General features: G+C 39.7%; 1 protein-coding gene across 1 annotated transcript in view; it reads left to right on the top strand.

Moving 5' to 3' along the window:
- The first annotated feature begins 383 nt into the window (after nt 1-383).
- Nucleotides 384-26,852, top strand: part of LOC129718155 (tRNA dimethylallyltransferase) — a 397,419-nt gene continuing 370,950 nt past the window's right edge. Inside the window, exons 1-2 of the mRNA XM_055668610.1 lie at nt 384-627; nt 17,234-17,371. Coding sequence (XP_055524585.1) covers nt 412-627; nt 17,234-17,371 — 354 coding nt within the window. The 5' untranslated portion in view covers nt 384-411. The remainder of the gene's footprint in view (nt 628-17,233; nt 17,372-26,852) is intronic.

The raw sequence follows: 26,852 nt of genomic DNA, 5'->3' as shown, positions 1-26,852 counted from the left end.
CTGTGGAAAAACTTTGCTGAGTTCGGTGAAAGAAACGTGCAGGACGATTCCGCATTAATTTACAACTCAAAAGTAAATCAACTATTTTCCTCCCCAGAAATTATTTTATAATCACCCATATCATATTGTTTTCCACTTTTCGTAATATTAGGTTGCAGTTTTATTCAAGTATTGATTGTAATTTTGCGGCTTCCCAATTTAAACCGAAAAAATAAGAATGCGCCAATATGCCGGCCGGCCGGCGCTTCTGTTAGGCTGTTTAGTGTCTTCTCCAGTTGGCCGGCCATCGCACTTTCACACAACACATTCAAAGTGAACTGACAGCTCTACCAGCACAGCTGATGCGCTATCGCACCGCCACGGACACAGCAGCGAACGAAAAGCAAAACAAACCGTGTCGCGTGGTGTGGAATGCTGCTGCTTTCTGGCTTCGTTCGTCGGTTTCGGGTTGAATTTGCGGTTGAATTTCGGCGGATTTTTCACGAAAAAATTGCCACCATGGCCAGTGGATCGCGTGTGAAACCAGTGGTAGTGATTCTCGGCTCAACCGGGACTGGAAAAACGAAGCTTTCCATCGAACTGGCCCGTCGTTTCGACGGGGAAATTATCAGTGCCGATTCGATGCAAGTAAGTACACAGCACACATACAGACTAAAATAACTGGCTGCTTGGGAGGTAACAGCAAGAGCCAATTGGGTTTGTGTTAGTTCACCGTATCGTGTGGAAGCACGGATGAAAATTGTTCGTCATCGCGGTTTGTTTATTATGAATTACAAATGATTTATTTGCTTTTCTCTTGCATCATTATTGAACAGTGTTTATTAGTCGCATCATTATCGTCTAAGACAGATTTCCCAAACTTACTCAATTACAACAATTACAAACTTACTCAATTACAATAACTTACAATTTTCCATCCTGAACTTGTTACCAAAAGTGTCGGAATAACGTCAATTTTCATCGATAATAAATATTTGTTACAAATTTAAAGTTTACTTACTAAATTTTTACACTTGAATTCCAATAAATTTTAAAATGGTTGGATGGTACCTTACAGTTGGGTTTCAGGAAGTTTTTCTATAGGTAAAATCAAAGGTTTCAAAGTTAAAATGCTTTGAATAGAGCCTATGCAAAAATCCAAGTGTTCTTGTAGAAAATTACTCGAACTTAAAAATCTTTCACACTCGTTGAAAATATTTTGTTTGCTAAGTCAAAAACATGTGCAAAACATCAATATTATAAATGGTCGATTAAATTTTTTCGCATTCTTATATCATTTAGCATGGATTTGCTCAATTTAAGTTTTCGATAATTGTACATTTAATGTAAATTCTCGAAAATTTCATTTAATCTTAGTTCTCGAAAATTTAATTCAAGTTCTCGTAAATTGTACATCAACAGAGCAACATCACTGCAAAGTGTAAAAACAACTTTGTTCAAGATACGTGTCGATTTCAACCCAAGTGTAAAAGTTCATGAATATTAAAAGCCTATTTTCACGGCCCTGCCTGCCACTGCGCTCCGTAAGATTGTTGCAGGCCGGCCCTTTTGGGGTGGAAGACTTCCATCCATTTCACACGCAAGAATCCTTCCGTTTGGCGAGTTTGAGTGCGCCGGGGCCAACAGATGGCATCCATCACGGCAAACCACAAACCCGGGTAAAAGTTCAGCAACCATCATCCATCCACACAGTTGTTCTGCTGACCATTCCACCGGCAGCCAACTGACCGAGGAAGAGGGCTGACCGAGAAGGAGATTGAGTGGGTAAACGGAAACGACGGGGAAAACACTGAACTAAAAAATTCCACGGTCGAAGGAGAAAACGACAGGTGCATGGCATAAGAAACTACGGCCTAAAACTGCACACGTCATCGGCCGATCTGCGGCGTTCTGGGTATGGTGTTTGGATGGTTTCTCGTAATTTCTTCTATTTCGTTCTGCAGAGGCTCTCTAGAAGGTTTCTGCGCAATCATGCGCAAGTCGAGTCTCACAATTCTTAACCATCATCGGCAGCAGCATTGGAGATGTACCTTACCGTTCGTGCGCTTGGGAAAGATTCGAGCTGAGCAAACGCTGACTGATTACGCGGCGTTCCGAAATTGCGGCCTTGGAAAGTTTCAATCGAACCGCACCCAACAAACGGGCAATAGGCAGCTTAATTGAACTGAATTTTTTCGATTAGAGAAATTGATTGGGACATTAGTTGCAGCTTATTTTCCACAATGCGGATGGGAAAAAATGAATACTGACCGCAAAACATGTAGAGTCGGATATTGGCCACCAATCTTTTATTTTTTTTATTATTCGGATCCGTGGGCAGGAAACAATCGAGTTCGGGGTTAGAAATTAGAGCGGTTTAACTTGTTTGTTGTTTTATTTCTCTCCGCTTGTACGGGTAATAATTCTCCCTATTCCAATTGCTCATGGGAATTGTTTTTTTTGGGCGGTGGATTTAGGAAAAAAAAACATTCGCGAAATCGCTTGCCAGGGGCGATATGAGTGTGACGGATGAGGAGTTTTGCGAGCCCAAACCCAAACTGCCCATTGATGAGCTGCAATTGCTAATTCATTCGGGCTTTCCATCCAAATCGTGGTTTTCACTCGAATACGTTATTAACGAAAGTGTGTTTAATTTCTTTTCTGCTCGTTTCTATACAACAGTTAAGCGAAAGGAAAATCATTTGATCGGGCTTCGTTTCTTCTTCGGTATTGAAATTTTACGGCTGCATTAGCTTCAGTTTTAACGATTTTGGTATATTGTACTTAGACTAATTTTTTTGTTGATCAATGTCACAACGTCAATGTCTTTTTTGAATATTACTTTTTAAGAGAAATGCAATTTCGTCTGATAGCCGATATATAAGTAAAATCTAAAATGAATTTGAAACCAGACCTTTCCGAAAAAAAAATAATCGTCACGAAAGCGACTAATGCCTTGCTATCTATTGTACGCATGATATTGATCTCTCTAGCGTTATTCGAATTATTTTGATCAGTTTCGTTGGAAAAACGTGTTTACGGTTGAAGAAGGTGGCGATTAGAAATGCTGTTAGAAAATTTCGGGTTCGATGAAAAATGAAGGCAAAGATTTAAAATACGTTAAATTTGTTTTTGATCCTGAACAAATTGTATTTTTATATTTAAATTTGATTTATTTTCCTTTTAATTCAACACGAAAGTCTTTTCGGAGTTTTTCGACGAGTTTATGTAGAATGCTCATTTTTGGTTAGGTAACCTACCGGAGTTATTCGACGACGAAAACATATCGAATACTACATGGAGTTTTTGACATGACATACCTGTTTATAACACCAAAATAAATCTTGTTTTTAAAAACCAGCTGTCATTATGAACAGCGCAGAAATATAATTTTTCCGAAATCCATTCGGGTTAACATTTATACTCGTTCTTGCCCTAGAAAATCGTTCTAATGACAACTAATAAGCCAAGCATTAACAGTCGTCACAAAGCTTTGCGTTCACGCTTTAATTCTTATTGATTGAGGTATCGATTGGAACCAATTTCAATTCCTTTTATCCGAATAAAAAACCCCAAAATTCTTCTAAACGGCCGTAAATTTAATAAGCATAAGTTTTACGACGGCAACGCTTCGGAGAGACAGGTTCATTGCATCCATAAACAGCATGATGGGTTACTTTCGACGCCAGCTGTAGCTTTTTAATGAACCCCACAACTCCAGGGGCCCTGAAGTCATGTCCACGCTAAGAAAACTCAAAATTAGTCAACCGCATTCATCCACCACACAAAGCTGGGTATTGTTCTCGGGTTGAGAATCTGCGCCAAGCTGCATGCAGTTTAATTGCTGGCAATCAATTCTCGATTAGTGCACTGCACAACCGGATGGGTAGTTCCTCCCCGCCCCTCCAAGCCCCGTGAGAAGCCAGCCTCGTTTGTGACACTTTGACAACCACAACAATGGCTGCACGATTAATAGGTTATTAATACTTAATTTCCTCCGCTTACATGGCCACCCACGGGGGCTAGGGCTACTGTGATGCACCGTTTCTGCAGTAAAACAGCAGTAAAAACACGAAGCCTATCGATAGACCAAGCGCCAACACCTGGTTCTCAGTTGGAACCCGGAGTACGGGTCGGTTATCGTTTCAGAAAAAACACCCCCTTCCGTCGCACCCGTACAACCTCCCGGAAAGTTTCGACGCGACATTGTTATTGTTGTGTTGTGTTGCGTTGCGGTTTGTTGATAATGGGTTATTAAATTGCACTTGCTCTTCTGACGCCTCGCAAACGCTGCAGTCTATGCCGTTCTCACAAACGAACAGGCAATGGAATGTAGGCCATCTGTTTTTTCCCTCTTTTTTCCTGCCGGTTCTACGCGCTTTTCTCGCCCGCCTCACCGTCTGCCGCGGCACACACGCACTTGGATGAACGAACAAATTGCCCAATAATTGACAGGTAGAGCGGGCTTTGCGTAAACGCTCGAATTAGGGGTACAAATTAGAATGGCTTGCCATCAAGTAATTGGTACCGTTTCGTGTACTACCAGACTAGACCGGATCCTCCCCACCAGTGGAAAATTATCACAACAGATACCTACCTAGAGAAAATAGGTTCTCATAACCAATCTATGCCTCGGTCCAACGGCAACATCAACGGGGACCGTTTCTTGTTTGGTTGGCATAGCTTCACAATTATCGTTTCATCTCAATGACGGACAGGGGACTGTGATTGATAGGGGGTAGACGATGGGCATTAAAGGAGAATTCCGATTCAACTGATTGAAGGAATTTCGGCCGTTCTCGGTATCTGCTCGTTGTAAGCGTAGTTAGTTGATTAGCATAGCGGCTCGAGGTGCCGAATTGAGATGATAAAATAAGCACGTCAGACCACGGTACCTGTTTGGAGTACGCACACGGCTTAATATCGGGGATTCTCAATTGGCTAGGTTGAGTTTACTTTTATTCTGATGAAAACGAATCTCAGAGACTTTTGGTATGATGGAACCCTTTTAGGTTTTGTGATGAATATAGTTCCTCAAGATGTTACATTAACATAAATTGTAACCAAGCTGTTTTGACTTATTTTACACTTAAACCAATCCCTGCTGCTGGTTTATCAGGTTTTTGATATAATGAATTACCGCATGGAGTCCGTCAACGAAGCTTTAATCATTCAGTCAGAAATGAAGCACTTTCGAATGCGTGTATTTTTGAACCCATTCTTTCAAACGAACAAAAAAAAAAACGAAGCAAATAAGTGATTTCACAAAAAAGGTGGAAAGCATTATTTATATTTATATTTCTTTATTTCATTTATGTAACGTAAGTCATTAATCTTTTTGCCTTTCTCCTAGAAAGGTATAGCAATCACTGCAAAAACTAAAGGTATAAAAGTGCTCAAAAGGGCCGAATGTCGTATATCACTCGACTCAGTTCGACGAGCTGAGCATTTTCTGTATATGTGTGTGTGTAACGGCCTCCCGATCTCACTCGATTTTCTCAGAGATGGCTGAACCGATTTTAATAAAATCAATTGCAAATGAAAGGTCTTGTTGTCCTATAAGACCCTATTGAATTATATAAATTAAAATAACTGTAATCTGATTTCTAGTTTAGAGGTTATGTATCAAAATGTAAAAATCACGAAATGCGATCACGGTATTAATATATCTCAGAAACTACACAACCGATTTGAACAAAATCGATTTCAAATGAACGGGCTACTTAAAAACCTTTAACTCTTGAATTTTATAAAGATTGAACATGTGGTTCAGAAGTTATGGAAAGAAACGTGTTCTGGAGACTATTTAATCTCACTCATGTTTCTCAGAGATGGCTGGACCGATTTTCACAAAATCAATGTCATATGGAAGGTCTTGTTGCCTCATAAGACCCTATTGTTTTTATTTTGCAAACGGATTATTACTTTGCCTGTTATGTTTGAAAATGTGAAATCCAGCTATGAAAAGAAACATATTCCGAAGACTACTTGGACTCACTTTTCTCGGAAATGGTTGCACCGATTTCCACAAAATTAGTGTCAAATGAAAGGTCTAGCTGCCTCATAACACCCTCTCGAATTTTTCTGTAATCGGACCTTAACTTCGTCTGTAATGTTTCGAAATGTGAAAATCACGAAACTTCATTATCACAACCGATTTGAACAATATTGATATCAGATGAACGGGCTAGTTAAGGGTTAACTGATGAATTATGATTGAACACGTGGTTTCAAAGTTTGGCTGCCCTATACGTTCCCTTTTCATTTGATTGTAATCAAACTTAAGCAACCGTTATGTATTAAATTGTTAAAACAACGAAAGTCTATTATCTCAAGTCGACTTATTTGAACTTAACTAGTGTCATACAAACGAGTCATATCTCAAACTTACAAACAAAAAACTTCATAACAATTCCATATGCTTTTCAAAAGTTTTGGAAAGAAAAGAAATTCAAAGACTACTCAACACTATACCTGCTTTAATCAATATATATGGCCTCAACAAAATTTAAATGTGGTATCGTACTATTTGAACGTTCCCGGTATCGCTCGTGATTAAATTGTTCGGTCTTAAGAGTAATTTCTTTTATTTCGCTATTTCTTAAGCACTAACATTACGTCAATTTTCATGATTTATACTTCAATTGCAACATCAATATTTTAACACCCAAAGAGTGAATATAAATACCTTTATTGGATTTAAGCATTCGTGTAAATCTATTTTTACAAACAATAAGTTTGAATGAGAAAGGCTGAGTCTGACCGCTAGGTGGATTAATTTAGGTTTTTAATGTTACAATGTGGTTGAATCTAGACTCTGACTGTTAATTTTGTACTAAACTAAACTAATTGTTTTCTTTAATTATCTCTACTCGTCTACTGTAAGTTCAACAGTAGATCCCACGTCTCCGCCAACCACGCTCGACGCCTGGGTTCGAATCCCACCGCCGACATATAGGTGTCGATGGTTGTGAGGTGGCGTGATCCACTCACAACCAACCCAACTGGTCTAGATTCAATCCTAGCCGACACCGGGAGATTTTCTGAGGCGAAAAATCTCTGGGATCACGCCTTCCATCGCATGAGGAAGTAAAGCCGTTGGCGCCGGTCCGTTAATAAACGAGTCGTGAGTTAGGGTCCTGGGTGTGGAGTCGCCTCCCTGGGCGTCGGTGATTGGCCACAACAGTGGCGGAGCTAGACCGACGGAAAATAAGCGAGAATAAAAAAAAAAAAAAAAAAAAAACAGTAGATCCCTCTTGAAGCGTGAATTTGCGTTGAGAAGTTTGATGGAAGTTGGCAGACTATTCCAGTAGTCAATGCCTCTGACAAAGAATGATTGGCTGTAGTAGGAGGTACTATGCTAAGGTAATCTAAAATTTCTTGAACGTGTGCCCCGTAGTGGTACAAGCTTTTCTAAGAGATAATTTGGGACTTTAGTTTTAATAATTCTGAACAATGTTATGCATGATCTGTATTAATAAAAATAATGGAAAGACCACCCTAATAGGTTTTTATGCAAATGTGAAACATGTGCATATCGCGACAGGTTGAAAATATACCGGACACAAGCAATCAATGCTGGACGCAACTTATCTATTGATCTTTTCAAGGCATTGGTATAAATGAAATCACCATAGATAAAGTGGGGTAAAAGCAAAGCCTTGAAGAGTTTGATTTTAGTTTGCGAATGCTTCGTCGTCAAGGTAAGTCCCTTCGATGAACCTTAGATTTTGGCACATTGACTATTGATGTGTGCATCCCATTCCAAGTTATCTTTAAATATGACCCCTAGATTATTCACGCGATTAACAATTGTGACATCAACGCTGTCAATATAAATGGGTGGAGGACTGGGGGGAAACTTTTTGCTTCGATATTAACATAACTTTGGTTTTGCTGGGATTTATTGGTAGTAAGTTCCTTCGCGACCAACTCATCACCTTGCGACGATCATAATTTAGCCTGTTTCCTATGATCGGTAATTCAGAATTGTTGTTAGCGTGAATATAAATTTGGACATCATCTGCAAAAAGGTGCATAGAACAGAAATCTAGCACATTTGGAAGATCATCAATGAATAATAAGAAAAGCAGAGGTCCAAGGACTGATCCTTGTGGAACTTCGGATAAAATTGGTTGAAATGTTAAAAGAACACCATTGCAGAATACTGCTTGACTCCTATTGCTTAGATAACTATTGATGAGATTTGCAGCTGAGCTGGAAAAATCATAAAGTGATTGTAATTTACTAATTAATTTGCTATACACAACTCGATCAAACGCTTTGGCAAAGTCGATAAGGAGCAAGATGATGACACCTTTTTTGTCGATAGTTTGCGCTATATCATCGTGAACATTCATAAGCGCAGTCTCTGTACTGTGTTGACTTCGAAATCCAGATTGAAAGCAATGAAGGAAATTCATTCTGTTGACAAAGGAAGATATCTGGGTTTTGATCAACTTTTCAAACACTTTGGAAGTAGTTGACAGCAAACTTATGGGTCTTAGATTAGAATTTTTTTTATATCGAAATAACTTTGGTACGTTTCCATTCACTGGGAAAGGAGCTGGTGGTTATTATTGTATTAAAAAGTTGTTTTAGCAGCGGCAATGCAATTGGAGCAATAATTTTCAAAAACTTTATTGGTATTTTATCCAAACCTACTGCATTACATTTAACAGAGAATATTGCATTCATAATCTCGTAATCAGCTACGGGTCGAAAACTGAAGCCATTGTTATTTGTTGGAAAAAAGGTTCTTGCAGCACTGCCGTCTGAGAAATTAGAAGAAAAATAATTATTCACGTCCTCAGCCGAATGTTCACATTTTTTGCCTTTCTCCTAGAAAGGTATAGCAATCACTGGAAAAACCAAAGGTATAAAAGTGGTCCCAATGGCTGAATGTCATATACCACTCGACCCCTTTCGACGAACTGAGCATTTTCTGTATGTTTGTATGTAAGTGTGTATGTGTGTGTGTGTGTGTGTGTGTGTGTGTGTGTGTGTGTGTATGTGCAACTTTTTTTTCTCACTCACTTTTCTCAGAGATGGCTGGACCGATTTTCATAAAATTAATTGCAAATGAAAGGTCTAGTTGCGCCATAGGTTGCTATTGAATTTCATTGTAATCGGATTTTTAGTTTAGAGGTTATGTATCAAAATGTAAAAATCACGAAACATCAATATCTCAGAAACCACATAACCGATTTCAATTAAACTGGTTTCAAATGATCGGGCTGTCTCCAAAACCCTTAATTTTTAAATTTCGTTATGATTGAACATATGGTTCAAAAGTTATGTAAAGAAAAGTTATCCTGAGGTTGTTTAAACTCACTCATTTTTCTCAGAGATGACTGAACAGATTTTCACAAAATTAGTTTCAAATGAAAGGTCTAGTTGCCCCATAGGTTGCTATTGAATTTCATTGTATTCGGATTGTAACTTTGTCCGTTGCTCATAAAATTGTGAAATCACATAATGAAAGTAAACATATTGACTTTCTCCTAACGATCACTGGCTAATTAAAAGGTAGAAAAGTGATCCAAATGGTCGAATGTCATATACTACTCGACTCAGTTCGACGAAACGAGCATTTTCTGCATGTGTGCATGTATTGGTGTATATGTTTGTGTGTGGGTGTGTACGTGTGTGGATGTTTTCCAGAAACCGAAAGCTGCAAAATCGGGTTTCAAAGTGAAATATGGAGTTTAATCCCGGCTTTCGAGCCCGGGATAATGTTCCTGAAAAACATTGGTAATGTTTGTCCCTTTAAGGTTGTTTTCCAGAAATCGGAAGCTACTAAGTATCTAGAAATTTAAAATGGCGTCCTAAGTTGATTTCTGGCCTTTGGGTGTACCGCTTCCGCAATACTCATAATGGATGAAGTCGGCATTTCCGCCATCGAAATACCCGGATTAGGCAAAATTTAGCCATTTTAGGATGTACTCCGGTAACCAGAAGTAGTCATCTGGATTTTTGTGTGATGTATTTGAAACATATTTATTCCATTATATTTGCATATGTATGTTTTAATGTATGCTCATATGTGTGTGAATGTTAGGTTTTTAATTATAATTTAATAATGGTATAGTATTTAATAATGGTATAGTTGTGCTGAAACCAGCAGAAATTTTCAAGGAGTATTTTTTCTCTTAAATCGTGTAAATCTATGTTAACATATAATAAGTTTGAATGAGAAAGGCTGGGTCTGACCGCTAGGTGGATTAATTTAGGTTTTTTGTAGTGGAACTAGACTACTGCGTCCATTAATTAGAACTATTGTAGTATATCCCCATTACTATACGTACCATGTAGAAAACCAGACACACAATATTGATCGAGTGAATGGCCGGTTGCCTCGACACGCTCCCAGTCAGGTAGAATGTGCTTCATAAAGCCAACTATTTTATAAGGATTAGCAGACCAAATGCTGTATAATGCACCGAAGTTGCATAGCAGATGTTCCGAGGTTTCGCTTTCCATATTACAGAAGCGACAAGTGTCATCCTGAATTCGACCAATGTTCTTCAAATGATACTTACTCGGGCATTGCCCAGTTATTAGTCCTGTGTAAGTAAAAAGAGCCCACTTGTTGAGTTCTAGGAGCTTTTTAGTGATTTTCCTGTTTGCGTTATTTCCATTTCCGACTGGTAACACCCTCTGACAGCCCTCCAGTTGACTGTCACCAGGGTTGATATTTGTTGACACTCTTGAGTGAAAGTGAAAAAAAGCATCCATAAACGTTATTTTTTTACAATCCTTTCAGAGTTCTCCCTTCCCGCTTTTTGCATGGAAGTGAACTGCCAAAACACCTCATTATATTTCATGCGATGGAAGCAAGACAACAAAATCAGTTTATCAGTTAACGAAGATTGTCAAGGCATCGGTCAGTGTCAGTGAAAAAGTGTTTCGGTGAGGTTCATTTTGGTTGAGTGGACTGTTTGTTTTTCTTTTTCGCTTTGAAGTGAAGATCATTTGGTTGGATTTGTCGTCAAATTTTATTCCGTAACCGTGAACGATGCGCGCGACACGCACGTTACTAGGACGAAAATCTAGTGTATCTGAAAGAATGCTGCGATCATTGGAAGTGAAAATTGAAAATGATTGGCTGTAATTTTAGAAGAATTTTGCTGGGGAAAATGACTTTTATCAGTACTGACTGTCACCCGTTGTTCCTCCCAGTATTTAAGTTTCATTTTTATAGTGCAATTTGAGATACCGCAAAAAGGTTACGGGCGAAAAAAATGCGAGTTGGAGCCCTGTTTGGCCAGTTCGTCTGCTTTTTCATTGTCGTCTATGCCGCAGTGCCCGGGAACCCAGTACAAATTGACAGAGTTTATACGACACAGCATCCGCAGTGAAAGAACGCACTCCCACACTATTTTTGACGTACACTTGTGAGCACAAAGAGCCTCTAGTGCCGCTTTACTATCAGAGAAAATGTAAATGAATGTTCACATGTGTTTGAAGTTGACTTTTAATATTTCTCCATAATTGCTTGGACTGTAAACTAATATTAAGTCTTTCCTTATCGAAGTTCATTTTAGCTTTTGATATTGTAGAATTAACTTTGTTCCTCCATCGCCTGTACATAGTGTTTTCCTTCGTTTCCTGTTTCTATAAGCAAGGTCTCTCTCAATAATAATCTTTTCGATATCCTGGTTAAACCATGGATTTTTCTTGCGCCTTCTGAACTGTAAAGGAAAGTATTGTTCATGATGCATAACAAAGGTTTGAGAATTTGAAAAATTGAAGAACTCCAGTCAACATATCTGGACTGTCAATGCAAGGATACTCAGCCCAATTTATATTGTTGAAAGCTTCAACCAGTGAGGCTCTCTCAAAGTTATAATAATCACGGTACCAATATCCCAGCTCTTTTTCATGATAAAAGAAGTTCAACAAAGCAAAGACTAGGTCATGGTTCGATATTCCTGGCATAGATATTTGACTAAACCTCAAAATAGGCTCAGGAGAGTCAGTAAGAAGGAGGCCCAACAGTGAACACCCTGTGCTGTAGAAATAAGTGGGTTCAGAATTTACGACATTATAAGACATGCTTGTAATTACATCGTTAAACCAGAAAGACTTTCGACATTGGTTTGTAGGATCAGTGTTAAAATCACCGATGAAAAAGGTGGCATTAAAACGCAGAGAATATTCTTCAAAATGGGTAGGTACGTAGTAGGTCAAATACTTGGCGGATTATAGTAAACGGCTAACAGTTAAGTATCGCTTCCAATGATTACTTCGACAATCAAATATTCTGTTTTGGAAATAGCGTTTACTTTCGAATTTGTCTCCGTATATAACGATTTGCTAAGAACACGACAGGATATTTCATTTCTGAAATATATACATATTCCACCACCACGCCTGTTGCGATCATTTCTGATTAACTTGAATCCATCTATCTTTATCATTGAGTTAGTGATGGTATTGTTCAACCATTTTTCAGAGAAGCTTGCAATGTCTATTTTGCTGTTTGCAATAGTCTGTTTAAGCGCTTCAAATTTACTAAAATTACGCGCGCATAAGCTTTGTTCGTTCATATGACAGACATTTAGCTTACCATTCATCAGCACCGAATTTATTACAGCCCTTGGGAATTCGCCACCTTAGAAATCAAAATGGTGTCCATGGTCGATTTTTGCTGTGCATCATCTCGATCGTTTCGCTCTGTTGCCCGGGAAAATTCGTAGAAATATCTGTTTCATTTATATGGGTTCCCGCTTACCTCCCTTCCTTCGAGAGTAGGAAGCCATCATAGAAACCTCTTCTTGCACCTGTGGAGGTTCCACGTGCCAAATTTGGTTTCGTTTGCTTCGTTAATTTCCGAGTAATACAGAAATTCGTGTTTAATTTGTATAGGAGCCCTTCTTTCCATAAGAGGGAGAGATGTGAAACTACTTCAATCACCTTTCCCGGCCCCGAAAATCCTTTATACAAATTTTCAAAATTTTTTGGCTGCAACGTTGCTAAAGACATCATACCAATAACACAGGCCGGTTTGTTTTTTTTCTTTCTTGAAATTTTTTTAAATGATTTTTTTTCTCTATGTCATTATTGTTTAGCTAATATTTTGAAATTTTTATGAAAAAAGGCCGTAATTAAACAAAATTTATAAACAGTAGAAAGTGACACCTACCTCTGTGCAAGGTTTCAGTCAAATCAAAAATAATGAAAAAAAAAATAGAATACTTGCTATGACTAAGGTGCACAATAAGCCGTCAAAATTAGGCTTGAAGGTAGCGAATCATTCGAGCAACTCCTGGTGATCTTACTTTACGTAGCTGGAGATTAAGATCGATTGAGAAGAGATTTTGAAAATAGCTTGATACTACTACAAGTTTCATTGGAAGGCTCGAGTGTTAATAGATCGAATCTACGAACTGAGCTGGATCCATCGAAGATGCGGTCTTTATTGCACAAATTCGCGCATGATATTGGTCTCTAGGCATCCGACCACCAAGAGACAATATTTTTGAAGCCGTATCATAAACGACGCGGCTGTATCCCCATATTAGGGGCGGTGTACAACAACGTCTGACCCGGAGCGGGCGGCTGAATTATGGAATGCTGTATCCCGCCAGCTACACCTAAGATGGCAGCCCCATCAGCAGGATGTAGGTATCGCGACCCTGGTAAGGTAGCATACCGAAATCTTTCTTCAACCACGAACAACGAAATTAGGAATACGGATCGGATCAATCGGCAAAGACGCCCGATCTCTCAATAAACCGGCGCGGGCTGGCTTGCTTGCTCGAGAACTACAGCGGCAAGGAGTCGAAATCGCAGCGATTCAGGACGTTCGGGGCCCAAATTCCGGAGAAATGGAATTCCGTGCAGTAGACCCTATTGCACGCACTTTTTTCATGTACCACATCTACTACAGTGGCGGCAAAGCAGCGGAACGGGGCGTCGGTTTCGTAGTGATGGGAAATCAGAAAACAAGAGTCATCCGGCGGAGGCCCGTAGATGACCGTATATGCGTGTTGAGGATTAGGGGCAAATTCTTCAACTACAGTTTAATCAACACCTACGCACCGACAAACGACAAATCCGATGAAGCCAAAGATGAGTTCTATGACAAGCTTGAGCGAATCTATGACGAGTGCCCAAAACATGACAGTCGTCATCGGAGACGCAAACGCACAGGTTGGGAGGGAGAAATTCTTCCGTCCGGTCATTGGAAGGCATAGCCTCCACTCGTGAACCGAAGAAAACTGCCTGAGGCTGATAAACTTTGCCGCGGTCAGAGGAATGGCCATATGTAGCTCCTATTTTCCACGTTTGAATATTCGGAAGCACACCTGGAGGCATTCAAATGGCGAAGCCTGCTCTCAGATCGATCATGTTCTGATTGACGGTCGGCACTTTTCGGATGTTACTGATGTTAGGTCTTTTCGGGGACCAAACATTGACTCTGACCATTATCTCGTCGTTTGTAAGATCCGCGCACGGTTTCCGAACGTGCTGAAATCTCGCACAGAGAGGACGACGCGTTTCAACATTCAACGGTTGAAAGCTGATGGCGTGGCAGCGTGGAAGTCAGCCTAACGGCTGGTTCGATGCCGAGTGCCAGAGAGCGACAGATGAGAAGAACCGTGCCAGGAGCCGCATGCTCACTGCGGCTACGCGTCAGAACAGAGCGAGGTACAGGGGGGCAAGAGCTGCCGAAAATCGAACCCACCGTGGGAAGAAGCGCGAGTACCAGGAGCAGGTGCTCGCCAGCGCAGAGGACAGCTATGCGCAGAACGACGTGCGGAGATTCTATAGAACCGTCAATAGAGTCAGAATCAGGAATTTCCCTGTGCCGGTCATGTGTAATGACAAGGACGGAAACCTGCTTACTGATAAACCGACGGTTGCAGCCAGGTGAAAGGAGCATTTTGAGGAACTATTAAACGGTGAGGAGCTGGGTGATCAGAGCAGGAACAGAATTACGATTATGAGCGACGAAGCCACCAACACAGGATGAGGTGAAAAAGGCGATTAGTGAGCTGAAAAATGGCAGGGCCGGTATCCCGGCCGAACTTCTAAAAGCGGTAAGCGAGCGGCTGTACTAATCGTTTCATCAGATAATACTAAGGATCTGGGTGGATGAACAAATGCCGAACGACCGATTGAGACCGTTAACGGAATCCTCTGTTGCCGAATACCAGGCTGGTTTTCGACAGGGGCGTTCCACGACGGATCAAATCTTCACCCTGCGACAGATCCTCGATAAGTTCCGGGAGTACAACTTACCGACTCACCATCTGTTCGTGGACTTCAGGGCGGCATACCATTCAGTGAAGAGAAACGAGCTGTGGTAGATCATGCTGGAACACGGTTTCCCTACGAAACTAATTAAGCTGAGTCGTATGACGCTGGAGGGACCAAAATCGTGCGTGCGGATAGCTGGCGAGACATCAGCCGCGTTCGTAACGTTGGATGGACTGAAGCAGGGAGATGCGCTCTCCAACTCACTGTTCAACATCGCTCTTGAAGGTGCAGTACGAAGAGCTAACGTGGAAAGAAACGGTACGATCATCACGAAATCTCACATGCTTCTTGGTTTTGCGGACGACATCGATATCATCGGTATCAACCGTAAGGCCGTGGAGAAGGACTTCGTACCTTTTAAGAGGGAAGCAGCGAGATTGAGACTTGTCATTAACTCTGCCAAAATGACGTATATGGTAGCTGGCAGAGAGCGTGGGAGTCCCCGTGGTGTTGGTGCTGAGGTGGAGATAGATGGGGAACGATTTGAAGTGATTGACGGATTCCTTTATCTTGGTACGCTTGTGACATGTGACAACGATATGAGCCGTGAGTGAAACAACGAGTTGCAGCTGCGAACAGGGCCTTCTACGGGCTACGTAACCAGCTAAGGTCCCGTAGTTTACAAACTCGCACAAAACTAGCGCTGTAAGGTCGCTGATACCCCCGGTGGCCCTTTACGGACATGAAGCATGGACGCTGATCGACGAGTGCTCGGAGTTTTCAAGCGTGAAGTTCTGCGATCGATACTTGGCGGTAAACTGGAAGATGGAGTGTGGCGCAGACGCATGAATCACGAGTTGTACCAGGTATACAAACATGCTGATGTAGTGAAGGTAATACAGCGGGTCAGGCTTCAGTGAGCTGGACATGTAGCCAGAATGCCTGACGAGAGAGCCGCCAAAACTATCTTCAGTAGAGAACCAGGAAGAGGCTGTCGACTCCGTGGTAGGCCTCGCACGCGGTGGATGTGCGCGGTGGAAGAAGATGCACGGTCTGCTGGTGTACGATGAGAATGGAGAACGGCTGCCCAAGACAGAAGAAGCTGGACATCTCTAATTCGTTCGGCCCTAGACCGGTGAACGGTCCGTTAGCCAACAAAGTAAAGTAAGTAAGTAAGTATCACAAATCGCTGTAAAAATAACGTGGGCGAAGACACATTTAATATCTTTAATACATCATGTAGTTATAAAATGCTAAGTTATTGTATTTAGACATTCATACTGGACACAATCATAATAGCGTTTGCGATATCTCTGGTAAATTGAGTAAATTAATGAAAATTGGAGATGCATTTGGATAAAGTTCCATGGATCTAAACCTAAAACCTTTTTGATTTTCACTGCTCTGCCATTCGCTTTCAATTTGAAGCTTAACATTGATTTCTTTATTAGGATCGGCTGTTGTAGTGCAAACTTCTTACTAGTTACTGCTATTATTTGTTTGCTATATTTACGACATATGTCTTATGTGTAAACCGAAAAAAAAATCCAGAACAGATTAAGACTGTTTTAGTGGTTTTTTCTCACGCTTCGAATGTTTATCCAGTGACACAGTGAAAAAAAACTTCCTCCAGTTTCCAAGAACACTGAGAATACCGACACAACTTCTTCCAAAAGCGCCTCTTCGAACGCCTTGAAAGCGAAACATCGATTTGATTTCTGTGGCCAGAAGTTATGAATAGGTAATTAAATCGAAAATCTATTAACGATCAACCTGTTGCGCTGCGGCGAGGAGGCTGAAGACGAAACGATCGAACGATCGCAACGTTTAACGATATCTTCTGGTTTTTTGATTCGTTTATGACGGGCATTCCGTTCGAATTTTGACGATTGCGTGCGAGAGAGTGACGCTAGCCTAGCAGAGCGCAGCGTAGTTAAATCTTCCTTTGTTTTTTTTTTCAGGTTTACATTAACCAGCGGAGGAATAAAATTGATCGAAATCTTATTTTGATGCTTTTCTTCTCTCTCTTTCTTTTATTCATCTACAGGTATATCGCGGGTTGGACATAGTAACAGCCAAAGCGACGCGTGAGGAACAATCACAAGCGCCGCATCATCTGCTGGATGTGGCCACACCGGATCAGGCTTTTACCGTGATTCACTTTCGGGAGCAGGCCCTGCCAATTGTATCCTTTTGCTAAGTTGCGTGAGATCAGTTTGTTGTTTCAGGTTATCTGTTGGAACAAAATTTTCAAGGTTAGTTTATTGGTGGCAGGTTTTTTCTAAATCCAATTCCATTCTAACTAAATAAAAATTTAAATAAAATATTCTAACTTTCGATCAAAACAGAATAAAAAACAATACAAAAGTCTCAAACGAATCTATGCATAGCATTTTTAAATCAAAAAAAAAAAAAACAGCAAGTAACAATTACAGGATACACGCGGATAAAACGGGAACGGGAGTTCATCGAATAGGTAATTCCAAAAAGCATTTCTCAAAGCAACGCATACTCACGCTACGCTCTAATCAATCGTGCAAAATAAAGTAGAACAAGCAACGAAGGAACAGCAGAGAACCTCCGAAAGTACCGACCGGCCGCCACCTGGGGGCTTGCCAATTCTACCGTCCCCGTGTGAGTAGAAAAACACCAGGTCGCATCTTGGATGTTGAAATTTTTCTGAAGCTACAGAAATTAGAAGATAGATTTTGTGGGGTAACGCGGTGTTGTTCACAGCAAAATCGACAACGGTTGGCATAAAAAGGCATTCAAAACAAAATGAAGTAAGACGGAATTGGTTTGCATTCCGGATCTCTAGTTTGAGATGGAATGGATTTGCTGTAATCACCTGAGTTTGGTGTGGAGTATCAAAGAAAGAAAATCAATGGAAACATATTATTTTTGTCACATCCATTGGCAGTATTCACGTTCAACACGGAAAACATCGTTAAGGCTCCTTTTGAAAAGCTGCCAAAAACAGTGTAAATTAGTGCTTTGCTTTCAGTACACGAAATAAAAACCTCATTCACTGATTATTACACAGATTGGAGCAAAACCAAACTACGCAAGCAGTTACGGTTCCGGGGCAGGAAGTTAAACAACACCAGATAAGTCGTATAAAAAGATTGCCACTTTTTTGCTCGAGTACGGCTCACTTTTCTAGAAAAATTTCAATTTCATTTAAACGAGATTCGTTCCACCTCGGTTGCTTCTTGCCACCTCAACTTCTCGACTGGACTGCAGCTGAAGAGACCACTCCAGCTGCTGAGCGCACCCCGGGATGCACAGGGGATCTTGCTGGCCGCAGATGCAAGACAACACAGTTTTCCACCAGTCTGATCTTTTCATCGCGAGCTATTGCTTTATTACAATTACACAACTCTAAGCCACTTGAAGCAATCTAGTCTCTATTCGTTTTCGTTAAAAAAATGGGTAATCAACTCTATTGCTAGTACCTTCGATCTCAAAGCCACTCATAAGCCATGAACGAGCGAATGCGTCATGAAGAACCAATAACATTTCAAATTGAACATTTTTTCCTTTCGTTGCTCCTCCTCCAGCGCCGCCACGCCACAAGTAAGTAAGGGCCGCCGAGAAAGCAGCCGGAATGGAAAATAATCCGAACACGGAAACCCATACACGGGAGTGTGCCTTTTTTTAGGTGCAACCCGTTGAAACTGCACCACAGCACGCGATGATGATGATCGCAGCTCTAGAAGTTCTGCCGAACCACGCACGAAGGCTGGCTTGCCAGCTCGCTCATGAATGACCCGAGAGCTATTCTCGAGCTTCCTTCCGGTGTCCGGTGGATCTGCTCGGTACCGTAGGGTGGCGTTGAGTTGATCTTTTTTAGAGGATCATAATGCACACAGCTTTTGTAACTGGGAAATCTTGGATTTGATTAGTTTTTCGCGGTTTTTATGGATTAATAATTTCAAGCCTTGTTTTTTGAATACTGATTTGGTAAATTTGTCAAAGTGGAGGTTAAAATGGCATTTGTTTCTGGGTTTTGCATCGTCTTCCCTCTTAATGGCACCTTCCGGTTTCTGGAAAACAGCCCAAAATGAAGAAATACCAGGAAGGGCATCGACAGATCCCAAAAAAGTTTCGGGTGTACAATTTGCAAGTTTATAACCTGTTGATAGATTTTAAGGCAGCGTACGAATTAGTTAGGCGGTAAAAATGCCGAAGCTGATTCGAAAGACGCTAGAGGAATAATGCGTACCAAAAACGAACTTACGACATCATCAACCACAAAGCAGCGGACTGGCCTATCTAATTGTTAGTGTCATTAGCCCCTAGGTTGAAATTGATCTTCACTTGACAGTCGATGATTTGTTAGCAAAAAAACTGTATTTCAATAAGTTGATATCCATCCAATCTGACATGTGCGTGACATTATGATTCAAGGAATGTAACCGGTTGTCGCTCTTTAAATGGGTCAAAACTGCCACCATTAAGCGGCTCAGCACGAAGTGACGACTACACGTAGTAGTTTCTGCTAAATACTGAATGATTATTGATCAACGGAATTCGCTGACCTTTCCCGTTCCCCCATATTCGTTGCCACAGTCCAGGGGGGAAACCGGAATTACCGAGACAAGCTCCGAGTAATCACGTAATCATGAGCCGCTCTGGAGAGACACCCACGACGCGCTCTCCCGGGCGAACGAGTTTCGGTTAGCACCCAGACGCAAGTGCGTGCGTGTCTCCGTCCAGCTTATCGTCGGCTGGAGAATGGGAATTCGATAAGAAATCAATTAATTAGCATAATCCAATGCGCAAGGCACGCCGCGGCATTTTGCCGGGCAGAATTCCGTCCGTACGGGATGTCAACGGCCTCGACACTTGACAGTCGTTCGTCCACTTTGGCGTGCTGTCGTCAATTGCGAGTTTGCTTTTAGTGTTGCTGTTCTCGTAAAAAAAAACAAGTAAATAAATAAATTGTCGACCTTAGGCGAGGCTTTATCGACAAAAGAATGGCTACGTAGTGCGAATCTTAAGCCAGACTTGTATTGTAGTACAGGAATGCGTGAGAAAGTCCAAAGGGAGCAAGTCGATCGACGTGCGCCATTTATCTATCATCATTCAATCCCGTTCATGTTTGTCACATTGCTTCGGGAATTTGATTATTGATTTTTGTGTGTGTATGGCATGCTTACTAAGAGCAAGCGCACCGGTGAGTGCACATTTGAGTTGCTATTTTCACAACGCTGGACGTTGCTATTTTGGATAGCAACCGATTTTCGCACCGGTCGTTGCTAATGGGGATTACCAATTCCACTATTTCTTTTTCACACCGGCAGTTGCCAATTTCTGAAGACCGTCACTAGCCAGCGTTGGCAAAATGTTTGTTTGCGATGTATTTCGCATATTTTTTGCGGATCTAGTAATAACCAACTTATCCGTCAGTCAATCGTTTCCGGAATGATCTACGTTCTTTCTACTTTATAAAATGTTCCTTCCATTTCATCTAACTTTGTTTTAACTTTGTTTCCGTTCCCAAGTTATCGATAACATAATTCTTTTGCAGATTTTTTTACTTGTGCGTATATAAATGTTTTCATCCTTATATGTTTACTTAAAGTAATTCCGTAAAACTGGGCACGTCCCGCAACGTTGGCTTAAATGACTATTCTACTGAAAGCTGGCGAACTGTCATTTTGTATTCTGTATTTCATGCTGTCTCGGTTCCCACAGTTTGCTATTATTATTTGAAAATTTGCTGCAAGAAGAACTTAAATATAGAACGCGTAAATTGTTTTCGATTATTTGATTGATTCTAGTGATGAAGAAAGTGATTTCGCAAAACAAATTTTCTTATCCCGATTAAGAAAATGGTTTTTGGAAAGATTCGGGGCGACTCTCAGCCTAGTAAATAGCCAAATATTGACCGCCATACGGAGGAAGGTGCCATCCAGCGTTTTAACAACGGTCTATAGCGATGACCATTTCCAACGCCGCTTTCGAACGCATCTTAGGTTGTTTTTGAAGATTGAAACAGCGGTAAAGGAGAAAAATGGTTTTTTATACAACGACCGAACGAAACGGGAAAATAGTTGGTAATACTCCCGAGCAGATTTGCTTAAACCTTCCAGGTTTATTGAATAATATTGGCCAATCTTGTGAGGATTTGAGCTTTCCGCATCGTTTAGGTTGCAGACCAAAATGCCAACCAAAATGGTCATCTCAATAAAAAACCTATACAAAATGTTTACCTGCCCGAAAAAACACCCTGTGCAAAATTTCAGCTCAATCGGAAATAAAATTGAGTAGTGGTTCACGTCGACACTTGCGTCCTACGACGTGTTCAACAAGCGAGGCAAAACACCTCGTCTTTCGAGGCCGACCAATTGAGTCCGCATTCAAAACACCCATAATCTTCGTAATATTATTACGAACATTCACTATCGAGCACAAAAAAAACAACAGTTTGACATTTCATCAAATAGCAACGATTCGGCTCGTTGCTATCGCGTTGCCAAATTTAATAACTCGCTACTACCCGAGGTGGGGATTGCTATTTCCCAAACCAACATAGCAACGCCCGGTGTGGTTGCCGCGTTATGGTGGGAGTTGCCAAACTAGCTTTAGAAACTTCAATTTAGCCACCGGTGGGCTTGCTCTAAGTGGAATAACTGCGGGAATCGGTCATCGAGTGATTCCTTTTGCTAGCAGTCAGCGAATCAACGACCTGCTGAGGGAATGAGGAATTCCGGTATTTGTTTTGGCAATATGCCATTTGTGTAGTTAGAATTATTTATTGACATAAATGCGCTACTGCTTAATTCTTTGAATAATTTATTGGTAAACACGAGCGATTCTGACATTCATATTTTCACAAGTAATTATGGAGATAATTACGAGATGAAAGGTCAAATGAGGAACTAATCGTGCCATCTTTTTTGGGTTGCTATTTAATACTATTGATATAAGTTTTTCAATGCACATCTGGGAATTGTTTTAACATCGGACCGGTTTGAGCCAAGCAAAAAGAAAATCACCACACAACTTTACATAATTTTTTTCGAATTTCTAAAAACTATAGCGCTTAGAAGACAACAATGTTCAGAATATATTCATACATAACCCAAACACACAACTTCGTAGAAAACACTAAAAAGATAACTGCTATATAGACCGAGGTATTGCCAAAATAAAAACGTTAAAAAAGTTATTTTTTTTTGTGAATCTGGGGATTCACCACAATCAAACAAACACTAGCAGACGAAACCTGCATAGAATGAATTAATATCATAATCACTCTACGAAATTGATTGAAACGTTTGCCCTTTCTAGTTACTTTTTTGCCTGATATGCAGTTCAAAAAGACATATTTTTAACATGTTTTGGCAATTCTGTACTCGGTGTATGAAGAAGCTATCTTTATTGTGTCTTCTACAAAGTTGTGTGTTTGAACGACATACAAAAATATGCCAAGTCTAATATAAATTTTTTTTCAAAGTTCAAAGTTTTTTGTGACAAAATAAGCTACAACTTTCATTTTACATTATTTCTCTAAAGTCTAATGCCGGAAAGTTAGATTATGCAGCGCCACTAGTAGCGGAGTCGCACTTGTCATTCTTCCAGGCTTTTCTATACTAAATAATATTTGAAGATAGTGTACCAAAAAAAAAAAAAAATTAAAGAGTTATTGAAAAAAAAAATCTCGATTTTCGATCAATTCCTAGAGCAGATTGTTGTTCGGCTCGTTTTTTAGGTTTATAAATTTTTTTCTTTTTTTATTTTTTATTGACATTTTAGCTTGAGATCTAAGACTTATCTATCTAGAACTATCTAGATCTTTGAAATTAAACTCGATACACTGTCACCTCACATCTAAAACCGTAAAAGAAAAAATCCAAAATACCTTAAAAACCTAACTAAAACCTCAAAATATGAAACCAAAAGCATTAAAATCTATAGCTTTATATTCAATGATTTTTTTAACCAAAACCGTGAGATTTTAATCCATTGGATTTAAAACTCTAAAACCAAAATTCTTGGTAGATCACTAACAGCCAATACATCAAAACTCCAAAACTCAAAATCCTGTAATCTGGAACCTCAAAAACCTGAAAATCTAAAACCCAAAATCTCGAACTCCTGAGATCTGCGACTCCAAATCATTCAATCTACAGCTTCATAACCCATCATTTTCATTCCAAAACTATACCGATATTATCGGCACGCCATCGAATTGAATTTCTCATTCGCGTGTCAATCGGCAACGCTGACCGTTCTTTCTGGAACAGTAGGAAACGGGTGGTGGCAAATATTAGTCGCTTATAAAAGCACATGACATGGAATTGAATTTCTCATTTGTTTGTTGACCGGCAAAGCGGACGGTTCTTTCAGGAGCAGCAGAAATTTCATTAAGATTAAAACAGGTTCTTTTAAGTACCTTAAATTGTCGGCAAAAGGAGTACCATAAATTATCGGTGAAGATTACTCAGTGAGCGTGCATTTAATTTTCGTTCTTATTTCTCGATGCGTAATTTTGTTTTGGTTTCTCACACACAGAGAAAAAAAAACAAACTTGTCTCTATCGTGAAAAATAACAAAACATTTAGAAATGCTCTAAATCATTATTAAAGAAGTAATAAATTTGTCTGTCACTAACCAAAACCTTGATAACAACTACGCAAAAAGTGTGTAATTGAGTTCTTGCTTTTTAAAGTTATTAAGTTATTGAAATAAACGTAATTTCTAAATACATGAAGTTATATGCTGGGCTGTAGGTAAAGTTTTTCTGAAGTAGCGCTTATATAAAAGATCAATTTTTTTAGTATACATTATTATTTATAACGCTCAAACGTCTCAGCATTTATAGATGCACTGTTAGATAAAATTGCAAAAAATATTGGAGTTACAATTCCGTTTACTATTTGTTTAATGGAATATAAAAATACCGTAGTCCAACGTCATGCTGTCGTGTCTTGGATACCACCCTCCTACTTTTTTTATCGGTGTGACGTCTTGGGTAAAGTTGTAGATGATTATTTTGTCTTATTTTTCGAAAATCTAATTCATTTATAAAAACTAAAAAAGATAAGATGAACATTGATGGTTGTCTGATCATAGAGAAATAAGGAATAAGAGTTAAAATTTTGAAAGGAAAAAAAATTTAAGGCCAGAAGGGGTGAAGTTTTAGACAGTAATTCTGTCCTTCCAGAAAAAATATACACCGTGAAACAAAAAAAAAAAGAAAAAATTTATTTATAAATTAAATACATCAAAGAACCCTAATTCTTTTCTACGAAAACTACACTAAACTAAATAACGATGGTTAACTGTAATAAAAATAAAAAAAATGTTTCTGACAAAAATATTTTGTTTTTGAAATATGTTCATAGTGTTTATACAGTTTTTTTTGGAAGGACAAAATTATTACCTTTCACCAAAGAAACTTACAGATCAAACAAACCGTTTTGGTTCTAAATATTCTTATTATTATAGGCACTTGGGTCAGCCACTTGGATTCATATGTCCTTTCTGCTAAGGGACCATCCACCGTGGACATTACACAACCCCCAAAGCTGTCCACGTGGAATGTGGATGGCCCCTAATAGGAAACATAACTTTAGGAGTTTTTCCTGATTCAACTTCTAGTCATAATAATATTTCTATAGTTGATCCTCATAGTGTATTCGGCAAAGTTGTAGATAACAATATTGCCCCTACTCTCCAAAAAGAATAAAACCCTGCAACTACAACTACAACTTTATCGAAGTTATTATACCAATCAAACAAACCGTTCTAGCTCCCAATTCTTTTTGGAAAATTTTAACTGTTCGTTTCTTATTTCGTTATGAGCATAGACAAAGAAAAAATGCTTTCGAAGAAAAGTCATTTTATCTTTGATATATATTTTGTTGAGAAAAACGATGTTTTTTCACACTGTCTCGTTTTACGGAAAAATAAAACTAATATTTACAACATTACCGAAGACTACGCACCGATGAAACAAACCTTCCTGGCTCTTAAAATATTTGTAATCATCAATCATCGATCATCATCATCATTTTCACATAAACCAAAAGCACAAAATGACATTTTAAGTCCATGAGAACATCTTTGCAAAATTTCTACGAAATCGAAAATTACAATTAACGAAAAATAATATTAAAATTGGTACCGTAAACTGGAGGGACTTTGATCAGCGCGGTGACTTTGATCACTCTACCCTTTTTCTTAAGTGTGATAAAAAGCGCTTGTAGTGCCTACTGTTTGTCGTAATCCCCCCTTATTGTATTTATATATGTCTGCATTGCTACTATTCATGCATTTCCTGCTACTTAAAGAGTGTTCATATCAAAATAATAATTGAAAATAAAGTGTAATTGTTGCATACAACCAATCAGTTCAAGCAGATTCAGTTTGTTAGCTTACAGTGTATCGTTTTCGTAAAAAAAATCAGATTCTAAAAAAAATAAGGTTTTTGAGACATTTAATTTTAATTTAATTTTAGTATGTTTTTACTTCATTATTTCTCATTTTACTGTTTGAGGGTTAGGGTGGCAATGCGATGTATGGAAGAAATGAATTTAAAGAACCGACCATGCACATTTATTTGCCCCCAGATATGATTTAGGGGTGCCTCAAAGCGCTTGAAACTTCAGTGTTTTGACCCTCGAAAGTTAACTTTCCTAACAGAAAGTTAGGTTTAAGATGCCAAATAAACATTAAAATGAATCACATTTAACGATTCACCAAACCACATGTAAATTTTTAGGCATTTTAAACTAGATTTTTTAACACTTTGAAAACTTCGAGGCACGCCTAAATCATGACTCGAGCTGAAATTTTACACAGATCATTTTTTTAGGCCAATAAATACACATGACCAAAACCGTTAAAAATTTGTCCACGTGGAATGTGGATGGCCCCCAATCCTAAAATTTCTATGCCTAAGATCTCAAAAGTTTTGGTTGATGATTGGCTGGGCAGTGCGTCCTATCTGTTTTTCGTGTACTGTTGGAATAAAATAGACTCCATTGTGGTCCGTATATCCTGCCTAGCAAATCCTATCCCTAGCTCCTTGTGGTACCAGCCGGGATACGAGTAACCAAGCGAAGATCATGGTAACCGAACCCGGGGTGGGACCTCGGCCGTTTGCAGACAGAGATGAGGAGGGTGGCTGACCTCCAAGGAGGAAATCTCAACCTTTCTGAGCGTCTGTTTTCCAGCTTAGAGGCGGCTCACAACAGCGTCTGACCCGGAGCGGGTGGCTGAATTAAGAAGCGTGTTGTCTCGAATGCTATTGCCAAGATGTCAGCTCCATAATGAGACTCGGGAGCGTGGCAACTTGCCTAAGGGGCCATCCACGTGGACACAAAACGTCGTTTTGAACCTCCCCCTCCCCTACCATGGTAATTCGTGGACACTGACCGAACGCCTCTTCTCCGTCTTTGCCCACGTTGATATTCCAAAATCCGCTCGGAAATGACTTCTAAAAATGACTTCTAAAATTTTAATTTCGAAATTAGCGCTATACCGCTCGAAGAAACCAACCAAGAGACTAGAAAATAGTAAAAATTTCAATTTCAGTGCACAAATTCTCAGGCAACTAGGAAAATCCAAATGAATTGAGCTTATTTACGGCAGGAAAAGGCCGAAAACTACTATCCACAACTTATCACAAATTCAACCTGAACCCTGAACTT

The sequence above is a fragment of the Wyeomyia smithii genome, chromosome 1 (genome assembly GCF_029784165.1).
Source record: "Wyeomyia smithii strain HCP4-BCI-WySm-NY-G18 chromosome 1, ASM2978416v1, whole genome shotgun sequence".
Classification (NCBI taxonomy): domain Eukaryota; kingdom Metazoa; phylum Arthropoda; class Insecta; order Diptera; family Culicidae; genus Wyeomyia; species Wyeomyia smithii.
The sequence above is the reverse complement of the archived record's forward strand: the minus strand, read 5'-3'. Positions and strand labels throughout refer to the sequence as shown.